Source organism: Bubalus kerabau, chromosome 11 (genome assembly GCF_029407905.1).
Source record: "Bubalus kerabau isolate K-KA32 ecotype Philippines breed swamp buffalo chromosome 11, PCC_UOA_SB_1v2, whole genome shotgun sequence".
In the NCBI taxonomy this organism is placed as follows: Eukaryota; Metazoa; Chordata; class Mammalia; order Artiodactyla; family Bovidae; genus Bubalus; species Bubalus kerabau.
In genome coordinates, this window is record NC_073634.1 from 53225575 (window position 1) to 53244228 (window position 18654).

Genomic DNA, 18654 nt, shown 5'->3' on the forward strand with positions numbered 1-18654 from the left:
AGTCCAACTCTCACATCCATACATGACCACTGGAAAAACCACAGCCTTGACTAGACAGACCTTTGTTGGGAAAGTAATGTCTCTGCTTTTTAATATGTTGTCTAGGTTGGTTTGGAGAAGGCAATGGCACCCCACTCCAGTACTCTTGCCTGGAAAATCCCATGGATTGAGGAGCCTGGAAGGCTGCAGTCCATGGGGTCGCTGAGTGTCGGATACGACTGAGTGACTTCACTTTGACTTTTTACTTTCATGCATTGGAGAAGGAAATGGCAACCCACTCCAGTGTTATTGCCTGGAGAATTCCAGGGACAGGGGAGCCTGCTGGGCTCCCGTCTATGGGGTCGCACAGAGTCGGACACAACTGAAGTGACTTAGCAGACTAGGTTGGTTATAACTTTTCTTCCAAGGAGTAAGCGTCTTTTAGTTTCATGACTGCAGTCACCATCTGCAGTGATTTTGGAGCCCCCCAAAATAAAGCCTGACACTGTTTCTCCATCTATTTGCCCCAAGTGATGGGACCAGATTCCATGATCTTAGTTTTCTCAATGTTGAGCTTTAAGCCAACTTTTTCACTCTCCTCTTTCACTTTCATCAAGAGGCTCTTTACTTCTTCTTAGCTTTCTGCCATAAGGGTGGTGTCATTTGCATATCTGAGGTTATTGATAATTTTTCCCAGCAATCTTGATTCCAGCTTGCTTCATCCAGCCCAGGATTTCTCAGGATGTACTCTGAATATAAATTAAACAAGCAGGGTGACAGTATACAGTCTTGATGTACTCCTTTTCCTATTTGGAACCAACCTATTGTTCCATTTTCAGTTCTAACTGTTGCTTCCTGACCTGCATGCAGATTTCTCAAAAAGTAGGTCAGGTGGCCTGGTATTCCCATCTCTTTCAGAATTTTCCACAGTTTATTGTGATCCACACAGTCTAAGGTTTTGGCATAGTCAATAAAGCAGAAATAAGAACTCTTGCTTTTTTGGTGATCCAGCGGATGTTGGCAATTTGATTTCTGGTTCCTCTGCCTTTTCTAAAGCCAGCTTGAACATCTGGAAGTTCATGGTTCATGTATTGTTGAAGCCGGGCTTGGAGAATTTTGAGCATTACTTTACTAGTGTGTGAGATGAGTGCAATTGTGTGGTCATTTGAGCATTCTTTGGCATTGCTTTTCTTTGGGATTGGAATGAAAACTGACCTTTTCCAGTCCTGTGGCCACTGCTGAGTTTTCCAAATTTGCTGGCATACTGAGTGCAGCACTTTCACAGCATCATCTTTTGGATCAAGTATTTGGATTAAGTAGTAGGAGACCATAGTTATTTAATCCAAGCAAGAACAACATCAGATGTCAAGACTTAAGTATATAATTTTTCCTTTAGATGAAGTTCTATGTGTATATACATGTTTGAAATGCTAAGACTAATGAGCAAAATAAGAGTGAGAAAAAAAATAGAAAATTCATGATTGACAGTCCTGTTTATACTGCCATTGGCTAATCTGGGGCTACATGAAGCAAAATCTTATGTGTGGTGTGAGCATATGAACGTGCTTAGCCTACGACTTATCTAGGAATTAAAAATACTCGTGTTGGGCTTCCCTGGTGGCTCAGATGGTAAAGAATCCACCTGTAATGCAGAAGACCCAGGTTCAGTCCCTGGGTTGGGAAGATCCAGAAAAGGCTATCCACTCCAGTATGCTTGCCTGGAGAATTCCATGGACAGAGGAGCCTGGAAGGCTACAGTCCATGGGGCTTCAAAGAGCTGGACACGAATGACTGACTAACACTCAGTTAAGTGTTAAAACTTGAGGTTTTCAAGGCCTATCCCTTGGTGCTTAAGGAGAATAGCCAGCTGCTAGTTGGAGAGAGCTTTCTTGTGTTATCTCCTGTACTCTGTCTTCCATGTTAAGGCTATGAATATTCTGGCCTGGAAAGGGCATGAAAATCCAGTGCCTCTCTTATTGGGAACTCCTGAGAGAGAGTCCAACCATAGGGACCTCAGCAGGCTGCTCATTCTTGTAAATATCCTAAACAAGCCTGATGATCTCATAAATTACAGAATCAAAAATTGTTGGAAGAGGAAGCAACATTAAAACTCACCTAACTCCTTATTTCACAGATGCATGTACTGAGCCTCAGAGAGGTAAGTGGTTTCCCCAAGGTCAAAGAGCTTACTAATTGAAAAGCCAAGACTAGAATCTAGAGATCCTGATTACTAGTGCTTTTGCACCACAGTACACCAGCTAAGGACAGGAAATATAGTCTCTGATTGGTCTATTAATCTGTGCTTGTACCTGAGGGAGGAAAGCAGAACTCTAAAATGTCTTCCAGAATCCACCCTCCCTGGTTTACATGCCCTGTATAATCCCCTTCTCTTGGGTATGGGCAGTATCTGTGAACATGATGGATGCCACAGTCATGATGAGGTTACATTATAGGGAAAGACAAAGGGACTTTGCAGACATAATTGACTGTGAGTTAATCAAGAATGTGATGGGACTTCCCTCATCATCCAGTGGTTAAGAATCTGCCTGCCAATGCAGGGATACTGGTTCAATCCCTGGTCTGAGAAGATTCTACATGCTATGAGGCAACTATGCCCATGTGCTGCAACCACTGAACCCGCGTGCTCCAACTACTGAAGCCCGCAAGCCCTAGAGCCTGTGCTCTGCAACAAGAGAAGCCATGGTAATGGGAAGCAAACACACCACAGTTAGAGTGTAGCCTCTGCCCACCACAACTAGAGAAAGCCTGCATGCAGTAATGAAGACCCAGCGCAACCAAATATCCATACATAAATAAATAGACGTATTTTAAAAAGAAAGGATGTGATGATCCATGGTAGACCTGATTGAATCAAGTGAAAGTTCTTAAAAGAGAGATTGGGCCCTTCTCAAAGGACATTCTCCAGCTGGTCTTGAAGAAGCAGACAGACATATTGTAACTGGATGGTTCTCAGCTGACTTCCCTCAGGAAACCAGGGACTTCAGAGATGAAGATGAACCAGGGCTTAGAGATGAATTTTCACAACAACTTGAGGGAAACTGGAAGTGGATCCTTCTCCAGTAAAGCCTCGGAGGAAACCTCAGTCCAGACAACACCCAAAGGGCAGCCTGGAGAGGCCCTGAAGCAGAGAAGGCACTAAAAGGTGCCCAGACTCCTGACCCACAGAGAAGGAGGTAATAAGCGGCTATTGCTTTAAGTGGCCAAACTAGTGGCAATTGACTGCATAGCATAGCAAAAACTGGATGCATGGAAGAAAACAATACAATATTATAAAGCAATTATCCTCTAATTAAAAAATTAAAAATAGATACCAAAACAATAAAATCCTCTTAAATGTGACATATTTAAAAAAAGATTTCAAAATAGTATTTACAACAGTGATTTCTTGGACTCACATTAGAAGGATGCCTATGAGTGAGTGAGTGAAGTTGCTCAGTTGTGTCCGACTTTGCGACCCCATGGACTGTAGCCTATCAGGCTTCTCTGTGGGATTTTCTAGGCAAGAGTACTGGAGTAGGTTGCCATTTCCTTCTCCAGAGGATCTGCCAACCCAGGGATAGAACCCAGGTCTCCCACATTGTAGGCAGACGCTTTAACATCTGAGCCACCAGCGAAGTCCTCTGAATTCATATACAGACTATATTCTTCTGATAGTATACCCCATCAACCCCCTAATCTGTCTCAAATGAAAGAAAACGTGCTAAACTTTCAGATACCTTTTATGTAGAAGCCATGCTGTGCACAGAACCAGTGCTCTGTCTTTTTATTACGATCCTTTTGGAGAAGTGACAATAGTGAACCTGCTAATCATTTAACAGTAGAACAACTGCTTCATTTTCCAAGACGTTATTTATACACAGATGTTAAGGGAGGAAACACATACCAGAAAATCTTCCAAAGAAGGCTCAAAGAGCAGTGACTGGACTGTCAAAATCAGTTCTGTGAGAAACATCGGAACGAGAGACTCATCTTCTTCCTGCTTCTCCAACACAGGAGCCCCCTGCAATGAGCACATGTGCAGTGTTATAAAGATATAAGTTGTTGTTGGTTAGTCATTAAGTTGTGTGAGATATGGAGGTAGGAAGCTTGATGAAACCAGATAAACATGTTTTGCTGTGTTTTTAGGTACCTGGTATGGCACCTAAAAGATTTCATATCTTTTTGCCTTTTCATACTGGCTGTGAGAGTTGGACCATAAAGAAAGCTGAATGCCAAAGAATTGATGCTTTTGAACTGTGGTGTTGGAGAAGACTCTTGAGAGTCCCTTGGGCTGCAAGGAGATCAAACCAGTCAATCCTAAAGGAAATCAGTCCTGAATATTCACTGGAAAGACTAATGCTGAAGCTGAAGCTCCAATACTTTGGCCACCTGATACGAAGAACTGACTCACTGGAAAAGACCCTGATGCTGGGAAAGATTGAAAGCAGGAGGAGAAGGGGACGACAGAGGATAAAATGTTGGATGGCATCACCAACTCAATGGACATGAGTTTGAGTAAGCTCCATGGGTTGGTGATGGGCAGGGAAGCCTGGCATGCTGCAGTTCATGGGGTCGCAAAGAGTCAGACACAACAGAGCAACTGAATTGAACTGATGGCGCCATAATCCAGGATCGACTAGGGGAAAGTTTATTGGGATAACAGATAACATATCTTCTCTCTAGAATGCATTGCTACTATTCATTTGTACTATTTAATCTCAAACATCTCAAATTACTTTGTTTCTAAGATCAACATCCTCCCAAGGGGTTATGCACTGAAAGCACCAAGGTTTGCTCCCATGAGTTTCTTCTTCTTGCCTCTAAAACCATTGTTTATCTCTTTCATTTATACCACTTTACCTGCTTCTCTGCCAGTCCATGCTCACAATGACCCCTGAACTATAAGCTTCTTGGGGGCAAGTATTCTGTCTATGCTTTTCATCACTCTGTACCCAACACTGAGCATAGGGGTTGGTACACAGTAGATACTTAAGGAATATTTATGGAGTGAACGCATGAGGAACCTTTAACAAATGCCTGTGAGACTGACTGCAATATTCAGCACATGGATGTTTTCTCTGCTATTAGATACTTGCTGATATGCTGATTTTCATTCTTCCATTCCGTATGTGCATAGTAGACTGTTTATACTGTGAAATCCTCTAAGCATTTCTCCTACTTTTTCCAGTACACAAAATATAGCATAATTCATAGAGTATACCAAGCACTTCTCAATGAATGTTGCCCAGTGAATTTTTTTAATTGTATCTGAATTTACCTTTTTATCAGTGACTTCAGGTTTCTCTTCTGTAATCCATTTCTGAATGATATCTGCTGAAGGTGTTCGTTTTAATTTGTCAGTGAGGTAATTCAAAAGAGAGCTAGCAGAATTTACTGTTAGGACGTGCATTGTATTCTCAATTAGATAGTCATTTAGACGAATAAAACTTGAAAAGAAAAAAAAACACAGCTTCAGTTTTCTATACTCACTACATATTTTTGAAAGTGACTCTAAAGCAAGTATTTAAATTTTAAAATATAATTTCTCTTTGACTTTCTATTTATTTTGTGATATCAGGGATTTACTGTCCAGAAGAGTTGTCTTAGACATTCTTCACTCTAAAACACAAATATACTCAAATATATAGCATCAATTTAGCTAGACGTTCTAGCCATTCCATAGGATATTTAGTGAGAAATATAGTTATGAAAAAAAGCACATAGCTCATCTAGCCAAAGGGGCCATAAGAGGTTTTTTTTTAAGATGCTTTAAAGAAGAAATTAGTAAATACACATCTGTGACTTACACTCTAATGGTAATGAAATCTTTGCTATTCAGTAATTGTTGCTGGACAGCAACTGCTAAACCAAAGATGAAAATTTAATGCTTCCCTACTTGAGTGCTTAGAATGCAAACTGAGTCAGCAAGGCACTAGGAATAACTTTTTATTCTGCTTAAGGGGAGCCTAAGGTGCCTCTAGCCTATGATAATAGTCTCAGGGACTGCTTCACTGCTTTCTGTTGCAATACAAGCATTATTATTCGATTATCTCACATTTAAGTGTTAGTCGCTCAGTTGTGTCCGACTCTTTGCAACTCCATGGATTGTAGCCCACCAGGTTCCTCTGGTCAGGGAATTCTCCAGGTAAGAATACTGGAGTGGGTAGCCATTGCCTTCTCCAGGGGATCTTCCTGACCCAGGGATCAAACCTGGGTCTCCCGCATTGCAGGCAGTTTCTTTACCATCTCAGCCACCAGGACTGGGACACAATTAAGGTTAATCAAATAGCTATAAAAGTTGGACCAAGTTAGTGAGCACAGAGTAACAGTCATCAGTGTTTTCTAGTGCCACATACACTCTTCAGGTAATATTTGATTATTTTGTTTTCAAGGGTTACTTGCAGTGATGAGGTTTTAGAATGATGCAGAATCCAGCTGGGTAAGCAGGTGGATCATAGCTCAGTTGGTAAAGGATCCATCCGCCTGCAATGCAGAAGACCTTGGTTTGATTCCTGGGTTTGGAAGATCTGCTGGCGAAGGGATAGGCTACCCACTCCAGTGTTCTTGGGCTTCCCTTGTGGTTCAGCTGGTAAAGAATCCACCCGCAGTGCAGGAGACCTAGGTTTGATCCCTGGGTTGGGAAGATCCCTTAGAGAGGGGAAAGGCTACCCACTCCAGTATTCTGGCCTGGTGAATTCCATGGACTATATAGTCCATGGGGTCGCAAAGAGTCGGACATGACTGAGTGACTTTCACTTTCACTTCACTTCAAGCAGGTGGAAGGTCCTGGTGGAGTCTGGAAGGCAGACTTTCTTCCCTGGTCTCCTGGTGACAAAACCTGACTCAGAAAGGCAGTGGAACTTGGTGGGGCCGCACAGCTGCCTGTAATTCTTTAGGGACCAAGACAGGTGGAGCAGGCCCTCCAGATCACTGGAAAGTCAAAGTGTCAGTCGCTCAGTTGTGTCCAAATCTTTGCAGCCTATAGACTGTAGCCCGTCAGGCTCCTCTGTCCATGGAATTCTCCAGGCAGGAATACTGCAGTGGATTACCACTTCTTTCTCCAGGGTATCTTTCCAACCAGGTATTGAACCCGGGTCTCCTGCATTATAGGCAGATTCTTTACTGTCAGATCCACTGGAGAAGACTCCAAATCTCTATGTGCCTGGCTTATTACTATCATCTGCCTGATACTCCTGACTGGGCCAGAGGGAAACAAAACCTTAGAGATCAATGAGGAGTTCTTGGCCCTTGGACATACCCACCACTCTCTTTGGATGCTTTGCTGGGTGGCAGCTGGAGGGGTGGGTTTCTGGGGCCTTCATTCAGGTTACCAGGTCCCCCAATCCCTCATTACTACTAGCAAATCCTGTGATAAAGGCTTTAACTTTAAAAGTTGTTTTTTTTTTTTTTTTTTTGCTGTGCTGTGTGGCATGTGGGATCTCAGTTCTCCAACCAGAGATCAAACCCTCACCCTTTGTATTGGGAGTGTGGAGTCTTAACCAGTGGATCACTAGGGAAGTCCCAAAGGCTTTGACTTTTAATGAAACCTGAGAAGGATGGAAGCTCTAGTTTTTCTTGAAAGAAAGAATAACCATTTACCATGTCAGCCTCATGCAGTGATGTCTTTTGCTGGCCTGCTCTGTGTACGTCATTTTCTCAGCGTCTCCTGTAGGCAATTCAATGAGACTTCCGCTTTCTGGCATTTTAAAATGACCTATGAACAACGGAAGAGGCAGTAACAAGAATCTTTCTGTAAAAATCTCATTTCTTTCAATATGGATTAAGAGACAAGTAAAATTCAAAACTTATAAAATGCTTTGGTTCATGAGATATTTCAGATGCCAGGAAATAACCCAGTTATTCAAACAAATTCCACATCAAAGGATTTCAATTCAACAAAAGATGCTAGACAGCTTACTAACATCCCTTTTAATAGGATCTGGTTTTTAGGAACACTTTTACTCTTCTTTTCTGCCTGCATAAAATTTTCCTTTAGCCTTCCTGCCAGGTGGGGCCAGTCCTGAGATTGTCTATACTAATAGGTTGGACATACATTTAAGCAGAGAGACCCTGAGTCAACTATAAAATGCTTGTGAAAGAAAGGTTCTGTAAACCAGTTTAGAAATACCATACATAAGCAGGGGTAATGCAAGAAAGATTCAGTATTTACATGTTTTTCCCCACTTTAAAATATACAATGAATTTGTAATCTATCAAGCAATGTTTGGGATAACTGAAATATAGGATCATTATTTTAAACTTAGGGCTTCCCAGGTGCCTCAGTGGTAAAGAATCTGCCTGCAATGCAGGAGACGTGGGTTTGATCTCTGGGTTGGGAAGATCTGGAGAAGGAAATGGCAATTCACTGCAGTATTCTTGCTTGGGAAATCCCATGAAAGAGGAGCCTGGTGGGCTACAGTCCATGGGGTTGTAAAAGAGTCAGACATGACTTAGCAACTAAACAACGGCAGTTTAAACTTAAGAAAAGTAGAAAGAAAACAAGTTAACATTTCAGAAAGCCACCACTTCCAGTCCAGTGGCATTCTTTCCCTTTCATACCCTCAGAAGATTCACGTGTACAGTCATCAGGAATAAATCCTGCAGCACGTAGAGCAACTCGACAAGCTTTTCTGACCACATCTTTTGCCTCGTTTCGAAATTCTTCTAGGCGTTCTGTCACCTAGACATTGATGAATATATATCATTAGTGGCACCAAAGTATCAAAAATAGGGAAAACTCTTGAAAATGATAGACAATTTTCTCACCTCTCCTACCCGTACAACTTGTGCAGCTTTAAATTCTTGCAGGGTGTAGGTATGATATTTTTCAATAGAACATAGTCCCATAAAACTCAATTGATAACACAATTCATTTATTTTAAGGAGAGCTGGTCGCAAATACTGAATGAAAATAAAAAATTATCATTGTTTAGTTTAAAAAAAAGCTGAAATTTTAAGGTATAAAATATTTGGAAAGCAAGAATGGGAATTAAGAAAAATAAATAGTTCTATATGTTAATTTCAGCTACAACTACAAAGAACATACATTAAAAAGGGATACTTCTGAAATTCTGTTCTGGAAGTATTTTTTGAATTATCATTTTCAATTTGTCTGAATTCCTTTCTTTTCATTTTGAATACACATGCTTTAGTTATAAAGTTGAGGGCAAGAAACAGAGCAGTGGGCCATATCTTAAATTTCACTAGGTTTGACTAACAGCTAGTAAAAGATTCTTAGTGTTCCTGAGGACTTTACAATGTCCAGTCACCATGATAATGGAGGTGCCCATCCATTGATCTAAGAGGGTATGATATAGAACAAAGACAAATTTAACTCTACAATTTCAGTGGGTAACAGTCACTATTAAGAATCTATTTTGCAATGCAGATTATTTGTGGAATAATGTCATATAATGTAACTTAATCTTCTGCTATGCCATCATCATAAATCTGGGTTCTAGGATGTTGACTTTGAAGGCATATGTTCCAAGATTGTTTCTAGGTCATTCCTGCTCACTTCTAATCTAATCAGAGGAGGAGCAGATACATTATCTTTTTTAAAAGTTTAATTTACTTATATGTGATGCTGGTTTAAGTATTATATACAGCACACTCTTGGACTCCTTTCCAGGAGTTTCTAAAACAGGACAAACAATAGTCATTTAGACCTCATGAAATAGTGTTTTAATTATTTATTCTAAGTACAAATAAAAGGAAGTTACAATTAGTAGAGTCCTCAGTGAAGAGATTTATTTGAGAAAACATCTAGGAAGTCATGTAGCCCCTAAGATTCATTTCATGGAGGAATTTTCATGATAAAAAGAAGCAAAATACAATATTGTAAATCAACTATAATTCAATTTAAAAAAGAAGTAGAAGTTTACAGGTTATGTCTCTGAGTTGAAATAAGAAGTATTAAATGAATTAATATGAAAACAGGAGTAGAAACGAGACTGTGATCAAAATTGGGCAGCAAAAGTAAGAAAGTCCAGTGTACTGTGGAGAAAAAGTCCTTGAACCAAAAATATAAGTTCTGTTGGTAAAGGGATAAAGAGCTAGGATCCAGGTGGACAGCAAAACTGGTATTGATGGTCTGCCAAAAAGTGAGAGTTTGACAGTGGGAATTTGGGGGATATATATATATATATATATATATATATATAAAATCTGAGAAATTACTTTGGCTTAACTTAAATATCTGGCTATCAGCATAAAGGACAAAAGTGAAAGTTGTTGTGAATGTAAGAGAGACGGAAGGTGTTTTGTTTTTTCCTCTCATCATTGTTTCTGCTGTTAGCAAATTTCAGATGGAATTTGGGTTAGGTGGTTCATTCCTGGGCTGGTATATCAAGAGTGTCCATTGAAGGTGATAAGCATTAGCATGATTTTAATATTTTATAATAAGTAGACTATAACCTTTAAAAATTATAAATCACTATATTGTATACCTGAAACATGTAATATTATATGTCAATTGTGCCTCGATAAAAATTTAATTAATTAACTGAAACACAAACTACTAGAGTCAATAATAAATTCTGCAAAATTTTAGGAAACAGGCTCAATATACAAATGTCAGTTGTATTGCTATAAAGACTATATATATATATACACACACACATGCACACACTATTTATATATGGGGCTTCTCAGGTGGCTCAGACAGTAAAGAATCTGCCTGCAGTGGGGGAGACTCAGGTTCAATCCCTGGGTCAGGAAGATCCCCTGGAGAAGGGAAAGGCTGTCAATAGGTGGATGGATAAATAAAACATATGTATCCATACGATGGAATATTATTTACCAGTAAAAGGAAACGCCATGCTACTATATAGGTCCATCTATGTAGTAAACATGCTAAGTTAAAAAAGCCAGTCACAAAGGACCACATATTGCATGTTTCAATTTATTTGAAATGCACAGAGTGGACAAATCAAGAGAGAGAATATGTAGATTGGTGGTTGATCAGAGCTGGGGCAGGGGTTGGGCTGGGGAAGTCAGGGAACATGATGCTAATCAGGGAGAGTGATCACTCTTTTTGGAGTGATAGAAATGTTCTAAAATAGACCATGGTGATGGTTGACCATTCTATGAATGTATTCTAACCATTCAATAGTATACTCTAAATGAATGAATGAATTATATGAATTCTATTTCAATAAAGTTGTTATAAGGAAATGTGGGCACAGATGCTAATAAGGTTGGTTCCTAAAAATAATAAAAAGAAAAAATTCAAGGATATCCCTTCAACATGGTCAGAAAAGAATGAAGAGAACCAGCCTTCCTAGTTAACTTGTAAATATAAGACTAGTGCTGTGTGGTAATGACAGCATCTAATATTAATAGATATTTAAACCGACACAATGGGTCTTTTGGTTGTATCAACCTAAGATTACAATGATGTGAACTTTCTAGTCTGCTTGGACTACATTAAAGAGAAGATATTATCAAGGTCAAAGGACTATTGGTATGAATGGTGGGCAAAGAGAATGACAACTCTCAAGCACATGATATAAGAAAACAAACTTAAGGATTGAGAGGTTAAAGGGAGGAAGTACTAATCTATTTATCTTGGAATAAATTAATGAAATATATAATGTCCAAGACATGGTAAAAGATGAAAGGCTGTAAAACAGTGGTAAAATATGTTAAAATGATTGATAGATCCTTAGTGAAATTAGAGGTCTAGGGGCTGAGTTTGATATCAAGAAGGATTAGAATCTTTTCAACAACTCAGAATGCTTGATTGGATGGAGAACTTGAGATGGTACATCTTATATACCTGTTTTTGTACTAACATCTTATGTGAGTTGTATTTCTTTCAAGTTCGTTTATTGTGCAACTGATGTCTTGATAACTATCTTTCAGATTACCATATGCAAAGAGAAGGAAATGACCAGTAAAATGCAAACTTGAAATTTCTGATGTGAGAGGGTGGTGATTCAGTGTTATAAAATAGACATAAAATAAGAGTGATTACAGTTCACTCCCAGGGGCCAATCAGAAAACTTCTACTGCAAGTTGAAATTCAAGAAGTAGAGATTTTAAATATGGCCACATACACTTTAATAGTTCCTTTCCCATGATTATCCCTTCCTCCAAAGTAAACACTAAAAATTTCCCTACTGTTTGAATTCATGATTGAAAACACATGCTACATTGGGAGATACTGCCCCATGAAAGCAAGCCCACAAACTATTTTGGACCATATAGTCCAGAGGGTCTCAAAGATGAGAAGAAGTAATAGGAGTTGCTAGCCTGCTCTATTCAAGAGGATACACAATTTTCCTGATCAACAACAAAGGGAATTCTGAACCTAAACCTCTGAGGCTGCTTCTAAACAAAGGGGACCTGTGCAAACCCTAGGTAAAATGTAGAAACACATTAGACTGCCAGACCCTTAAATGACAAATAGGGCAAAAACTGTTAATTCTCTTAATAGAGGAAATACTCTATTTTTGAGATTAATTTTTTTCTGTTAGTAATTCTTTTAAAATATGATTAACAAATACGTACATGATTAACAATGAACAGATGTTTTTGTAGAGATTTTCGACATCCACTGATTTTTTTGGAGCGAACATTCTTCTTCCACACGTTAAAAGCCTTCCATTTTCGAAAAAGTGAAAATATGGGAATCTTAGTGAGTTCTCTGTGATATAGATATTCCTGTTCCCATCGATCAATTTCGATAAATTCAATGTCATTATTATAAACATGTGTTACTGCCTTTTTGCTAATAGTATAATAGTCATTTTTATTGATGTTCTCATAATTCACAACCCTATGAACAAATAAAAATTGGAGCAAGTGAATACAGTATTCAACATAAAATTAAGCAATTGCATTACTATTTTGTTTTAAAAAGGTAAGAGATTTCCGGAAAACAAATGTTTAAAAATTTAAAAAATTCTAGCAGACCACTTTTAGACTGAATAAATTATTCAAGAAAAGAGAGCTGCTTTTAACAGCAGTTGGACTTACCGTAACTCTTAAGGATTTTACAATTTTGGCAATATGTTTGATAATTTCAGTTATGTAATTTTTACAAAACCAAACCAACTGTGGATTTTTAAAGTGAAAGATAACTAGAAATAAGTTTTTATTTATCATTGATTGTTTAGAAACTATTCAATAATAATAGCGTGAAAGAGTTTTACTCTACCCAATATTGACAGAACTATGAAAAAGATCAAAACAAGAAAATAAGAATTAGATCAGAATCAAGACCCAGATTAAACTTTAAAAAGTCCAATTTATCATCACATATCAAAATAACTGTTAATGAGAAATTGCTTATTTCAAGATATTCCTCTTTCAACTGTCATTAAGGATATTCATCAACCTCATTTATAATAAGAAATAGATCAAGCAAAGACGTAAAGCAAGAATGGGATAAAAACCAGAGCATGGATAGGAGCGGGAAGCAAAGGAATGAGAATAGAAAGGGAGATACCCTAAAACTTCTTAAAATCTTGCTTACAGACACAAAGATATTTTCTGTAATTTTAGCTATAGCACTGAAATATTGGATATTATTTAAATGTTTACTAACAGACCAAGTGCAAAATATGACATAGCAAGAACAAAACCTCAAATTGTTTCTATGTTAAACTATGCTAAAACTGTAGTTATGTATGTTATATGATAATTCTAAAAATTACTATACAGAATTCAGACAGGAACCCTCCAGTGAAAATCAACTGTTTCCCATTTCTATTTTTCTCTTCCAGTCCTTAGCTCTGCATTTTGAACCTGAGTTCATGATCTTTAGCACAGCCTTCAGGTCACACGTAAAATACCTGAAATTACACTTAAACAAATTTATGTACATATGCGCGATAAGTTTTTTAAGGGATTGGAACAAAATTCTTATATGCTTTGTGTCTGTTAATCAAAAAACAATGAACCAGTGGCAAAAATGATTTTTAGGTTTTAATTTCTCTTTTTGTTTTAATAACACTAAGAAAAATATTTAAAAATTAGGGCATACAGGGCCAGAATGAAAGTGAACTCAAAGCAAGAGCTCTTCAAGTGAGCACAAAAGGGAACTAGGGGGCTGGTGGGCTGTGGACTGGGAGAATCTCAAACCTCTTTCCCCCAGTTCAGTGCTGTAACAAAAGAATTTCAACTTGCTTAGCTCCTGCCTAACAGCACTGTCTGACTCTGTTTGTGTTCTAACTGACTCACAGCAGAAACATTTGGGAAAATGCCAGGTATTACATGTTGCTGGTAAGTTGTATAGAAAATGCTAAAATGTTTTTCTTTTTTTCTTTGTTAACAGCTTAACATATAATTAGGACATTCTTCAAGTGATTCTCTACAAAGTGGGAAATTTCAACTTGTCTCTGAAACTGTAATCAACCTTAGACGTTTCATTAACTTCAGTATCCAACCAACCTAAAAGCAAGAAAAACAGTTCACTAATGGCCCTGGTGTGTGCGTGTCTAGAAAACTTACTCTGTGTGGGTCTATATGCTACTAAAGGCCCTTCGATTGATAGAAGATAGCAGGCGTGGTCCATGACATTGAATTTTAACTTATTGGTTCTCAGTGCCACAAAGAGATCCTTTTTATTTACATTTTCCTGCCTATTCAAGATTCTCATTCTCAAACCCCTAAGCCTTTTCCTCCACTCTACATCTCTACTCCTCACAGGGCAAACAAACACATGAGAGTCTTTTTAAAATTTGGATCATCAGCATAAAAATCACCTGGGGTGCTTAAGAATCCAGATTTCTGAGTCCAACACAGAACCAGAATCTTTATGTATAGAACTTGAGAGTCTAGCTTAGCAAATTTCCTGTGTGATTCTGACACACAATAATGTTTGTAACCACTGAATTCTATTTGAAAGCAAATCAACAACAAAAACATGGTGGTGACATGATGAGCTCTCTTTTGTACCTTCACTTGAAAATCTTGTCCCAGAACTTCCCTGGTGGTCCAGTGGCGAAGGCAACATGCTCCCAGCGCCGGGGACCTAGGTTGGATACCTGGTCATGGAACTAGATCCCACATGCCACAACCAAGAGTTCACATGCCACAACTCAAGATCCCACGTGCTCCAACTACGACCTGGTGCAGCTAAATAAATAGTAAATTAAAATAAATATTTTTTTAAAGAAAAACTTCACTGTACCTTCACTGTGTTTTATCTCCTTGAGTACATTTTTCATGCTTTCCTCCAAAGAGAGATGGAGAGGCTTCATCACCTTTTTCTACCTCTCCTTGTATTTGAATACTTTTTTTCTGCATTAAAAAATGTATAGAACTTCACTTTAACTTGTAGAAAGCTTTCCTTTAGCTTCCTTTTTTTTTTCTTGACACCGTTGCTCATTTAACTTAAAATCCCCTGTCATCTTCCTTCTCTTAAACTTCCTGTATAATGGTTGTATCCACCCCATCCATTCCTTCTTGTTGTTCAGTTGCTAAGTCACGTCTGACTTATGGCAACCCCATGGACTGCAGCACATCAGGCTTCCCTGTCCATCACTCTCTCCTGGAGTTTGCTCAAACTCATGTCCATTGAGTTGGCGATGCCATTCAACCATCTCATCCTCTGCTACCCCCTTCTCCTCTTGCTCTCAATCTTTCCCATCATCAGCGTCTTTTCCAATAAGTGGCTCTTTTCATCAGGTGGCCAAAGTATTGGAGCTTCAGCTTCAACATCAGTCCTTCCAATGAATATTCAGTGTTGATTTCCTTTAGGATTGACTGGTTTGATCTTCTTGCAGACCAAGGAATTCTAGAGTCTTTTCCAACACCACAGTTCGAAAGCATCAATTCTTTGACACTCAGCCTTCTTTATGGTCCAACTCTTACATCTGTACATGAGTACCAGAAAAACCATAGCTTTGACTATATGGACCTTTGTTGGCCAAGTGATGTCTCTGTTTTTGAATATGCTGTTTAGGTTTGTCATAGCTTTCCTTCTTAAAGTTTCTGAAAAGTAGTTTTCTTCCTTACTACTCTAATACAGTGATTCTCTTGAGGATCAGCAGGAATTTCCTTTAAGCCCAATCCATTTGGTAGGCAGAAGGGACAGCAGAGTCAAGGAAAGCTTTGCAAAAGTTAAAGAAGCATATGCACAGTTCTCTGGACTCCTATTCTGCTCAGACTCTCTAGTTTGTTTCCTAGAGGCTGAACCCTAAATATACTCCTGAACTGCTGTGTTTTACTCCTCACATTGTAAACCTTGGTGTTCATCTGTTCCAGGAATTGATCCTCTACTCCAAAGTGAGGGCTGCCAATTCAGCACTTCTTGGCATTCAGAATTCAGCCTCAAACTTCAACAGCTTCCTTTGTTTTTGTTTTTATTTGTTTATTTATTTTTTGGCTTTGTGTGGCTTGCAGGATAGTTCCCTGACCCGGGACTGAACCCGTGCCTTCAGCAGTGAAAGTGCAGGGTTCTAACCACTGGATCGCCAGGGAATGCCCTCAGCTGCCTCCTTTGGATGTTTGTTTCATCAAGGCCTTTATTTGAGAAAATAACCAGGAAAATTAGTCTTCCTTTAAGACCTCAAAAGAGAACTTAACTTTTTAAATTGCTGTGCTCTAAAATTCCTACTTTGCTGATAAATGACTTTATGACCCAATTTAAACAGAGATCCTTAGACAGTTAATCAGGCTGAGAAGAATGTCTTGAATAAAATTATACATAACTGTGTTTAACTGGGAAAAAAAAAGATGCTCATTGTCTTTTCTTGCTGTTCAATGTAGAATCATGGAATCCCTTATCAAATTATTCTGCGGTAGAGTGTCTGTCCATCTGAAATGAAACTTAGACTCAAGGCTTCTATAAATGTCCAAAAGAATGTGTCATGTTAAGAAATTTGCATGGCCTATTGTGGGAGGTCATCCACTGTCCTGTTATTCTTCATTTCAGATAAACGAAATCTACTGTGGTTCTAAAAAGCTTTAATTTTTTCTCTTGATTTTTCTAAAACAATCTCAACGTGATTTGATATTTCAAATAGCATCTTTATCTGTTGTTAGTGATAGAACATGCATCCGTCTTTATCTGTTGTTAGTGATAGAACATGCATCCATTCATCTTTAAACAGATGCACTAGACTAAGACTGCAAAAGTATGAGCCTTCTGATCGAGAATTTTGAACAGCCTCCTACTGCTTATGTCATTAAACCCAAATTATTCTGCTGGGTGTTGTGGCACTCTTCTCCTGTCCATGTTAGCTCCTTCTCTGTCCACACAATTGTCCTTTTTAATCAGGCTGGTCTCTCAATCATCTTAGGCTTAAGATGGTCGTCTCAGCACATCTTAGATTGTGCCAGAACGCATGTGCATGTCTTTGTCCACCTGTTCCCTTTGCCCCTCCTGATTTCTACAAACAAGTGAGTAATTCCTTACCTGCTTTTAGGTGCTGGGGTGAATTAGATGAGTCAAATCTAAGTTGTCTCATTATTACACAGTTTTAATCACAGTTTATTACATAATTTTATGATTTGAATATGTTTATTGGACAAAGGTAAACAAGCAAGAGCCTGGAAAGAAATTAGCTATTTCCTGAGTTTCGCATTTGTAAACCTCAATCTATTTGATGATGGTCAGTATCATGATTCAGTATGCATTTAGATCTAACTTTAACTAGAGAAGAGTAATGGCTTGCTTTGCTTCTGGTTTGATTAACCAGAAATGGTAAAAATAACTGATAAGAACTCCTAGAATATTAGACTAAAGCATAACTTCCAAGTTTCTTCAATAGTACAGTGCTCTACGGTCAATGGTTTTTAAAGTATGGTCTTTGGAACAGCAGCATCAACATTATGTGGGAATTGCAAATTCTTAGGCCTCCTCCAGACCAACTGAATCAGAAACTGGGGGTGGTTAACAATCTACATTTTAGCAAACCCTTTGGAGTGGTTCCCTGCTGGAGAACCACTGTTCTAGCCCCAGGGCCTACAACTCTGATTGAATATTGGGGATCATCTCATGAGTTTTGAAGAAATGCTGTTGCTTGGGCTGCACAACAAACCAATTAAATATAACTCTGGGGGTGGATGTTGGGTGATTCTAGAAGCCAAAGCTGAGAACCACTGCTCTAGGTTCTTCAAATTTTTGTATAAAATGAAATAATCATCCACTAAATTGCAACATCGCCAAAATGGTGTGTGTGTGTGTGTGTATGTCTGTGTGTGTATTGAAAGGAAGACAATCTGAAACTTGGATTTTTGATAATTCCAAGTGAAAATACTAAAGATCCATGGTGTTTCCACTTGATTGAAATTTCTACATGGACTAGCCCAAGAAAGCTGTCACTGTGTTAGGCAACCTGGGGAGGTTTCTGATAATGTGGCTTGAAAATGATCTTTTCCTTATTATATAACATATGCCTCATTATAGTGTTTTTTTAATAGTTATGACTTCATGTAACTAGAAACGCTTTCACTTGGGAAAGCTGATATTTATCTGCATATTCTGTTTTAGGCTACTAAACATGTAATCTAGATGAAAGGATAGAATAGCTTTAGTTTGAAATTTTAAAAGCTGTCTAAAAATTATTTTAATATAACAGGCTTAGAGACTATCTGAAAACCAACTCGATCACTTAGAAAGTAATATGGCCTGAGCCCAATATAGACTTTTATATCATCCTAAGTCACATAACTACGTTTCATAGAATTGTAATCCCAACAGGTATCCCACAAGAATGGGTT

The 18654-nt window shown here is 38.5% G+C and overlaps 1 protein-coding gene across 1 annotated transcript in view; it reads right to left on the reverse strand.

Moving 5' to 3' along the window:
- The window catches only part of DNAH6 (dynein axonemal heavy chain 6), a 279939-nt gene that overhangs the window by 236352 nt on the left and 24933 nt on the right, over positions 1 to 18654 (reverse strand). Inside the window, exons 5-10 of the mRNA XM_055540370.1 lie at positions 12493 to 12760; positions 8746 to 8880; positions 8539 to 8659; positions 7579 to 7693; positions 5258 to 5426; positions 3884 to 4000 (exon numbers count right to left, since the gene is read on the reverse strand). Of these exons, the coding sequence (XP_055396345.1) occupies positions 3884 to 4000; positions 5258 to 5426; positions 7579 to 7693; positions 8539 to 8659; positions 8746 to 8880; positions 12493 to 12760 (925 nt within the window). The remainder of the gene's footprint in view (positions 1 to 3883; positions 4001 to 5257; positions 5427 to 7578; positions 7694 to 8538; positions 8660 to 8745; positions 8881 to 12492; positions 12761 to 18654) is intronic.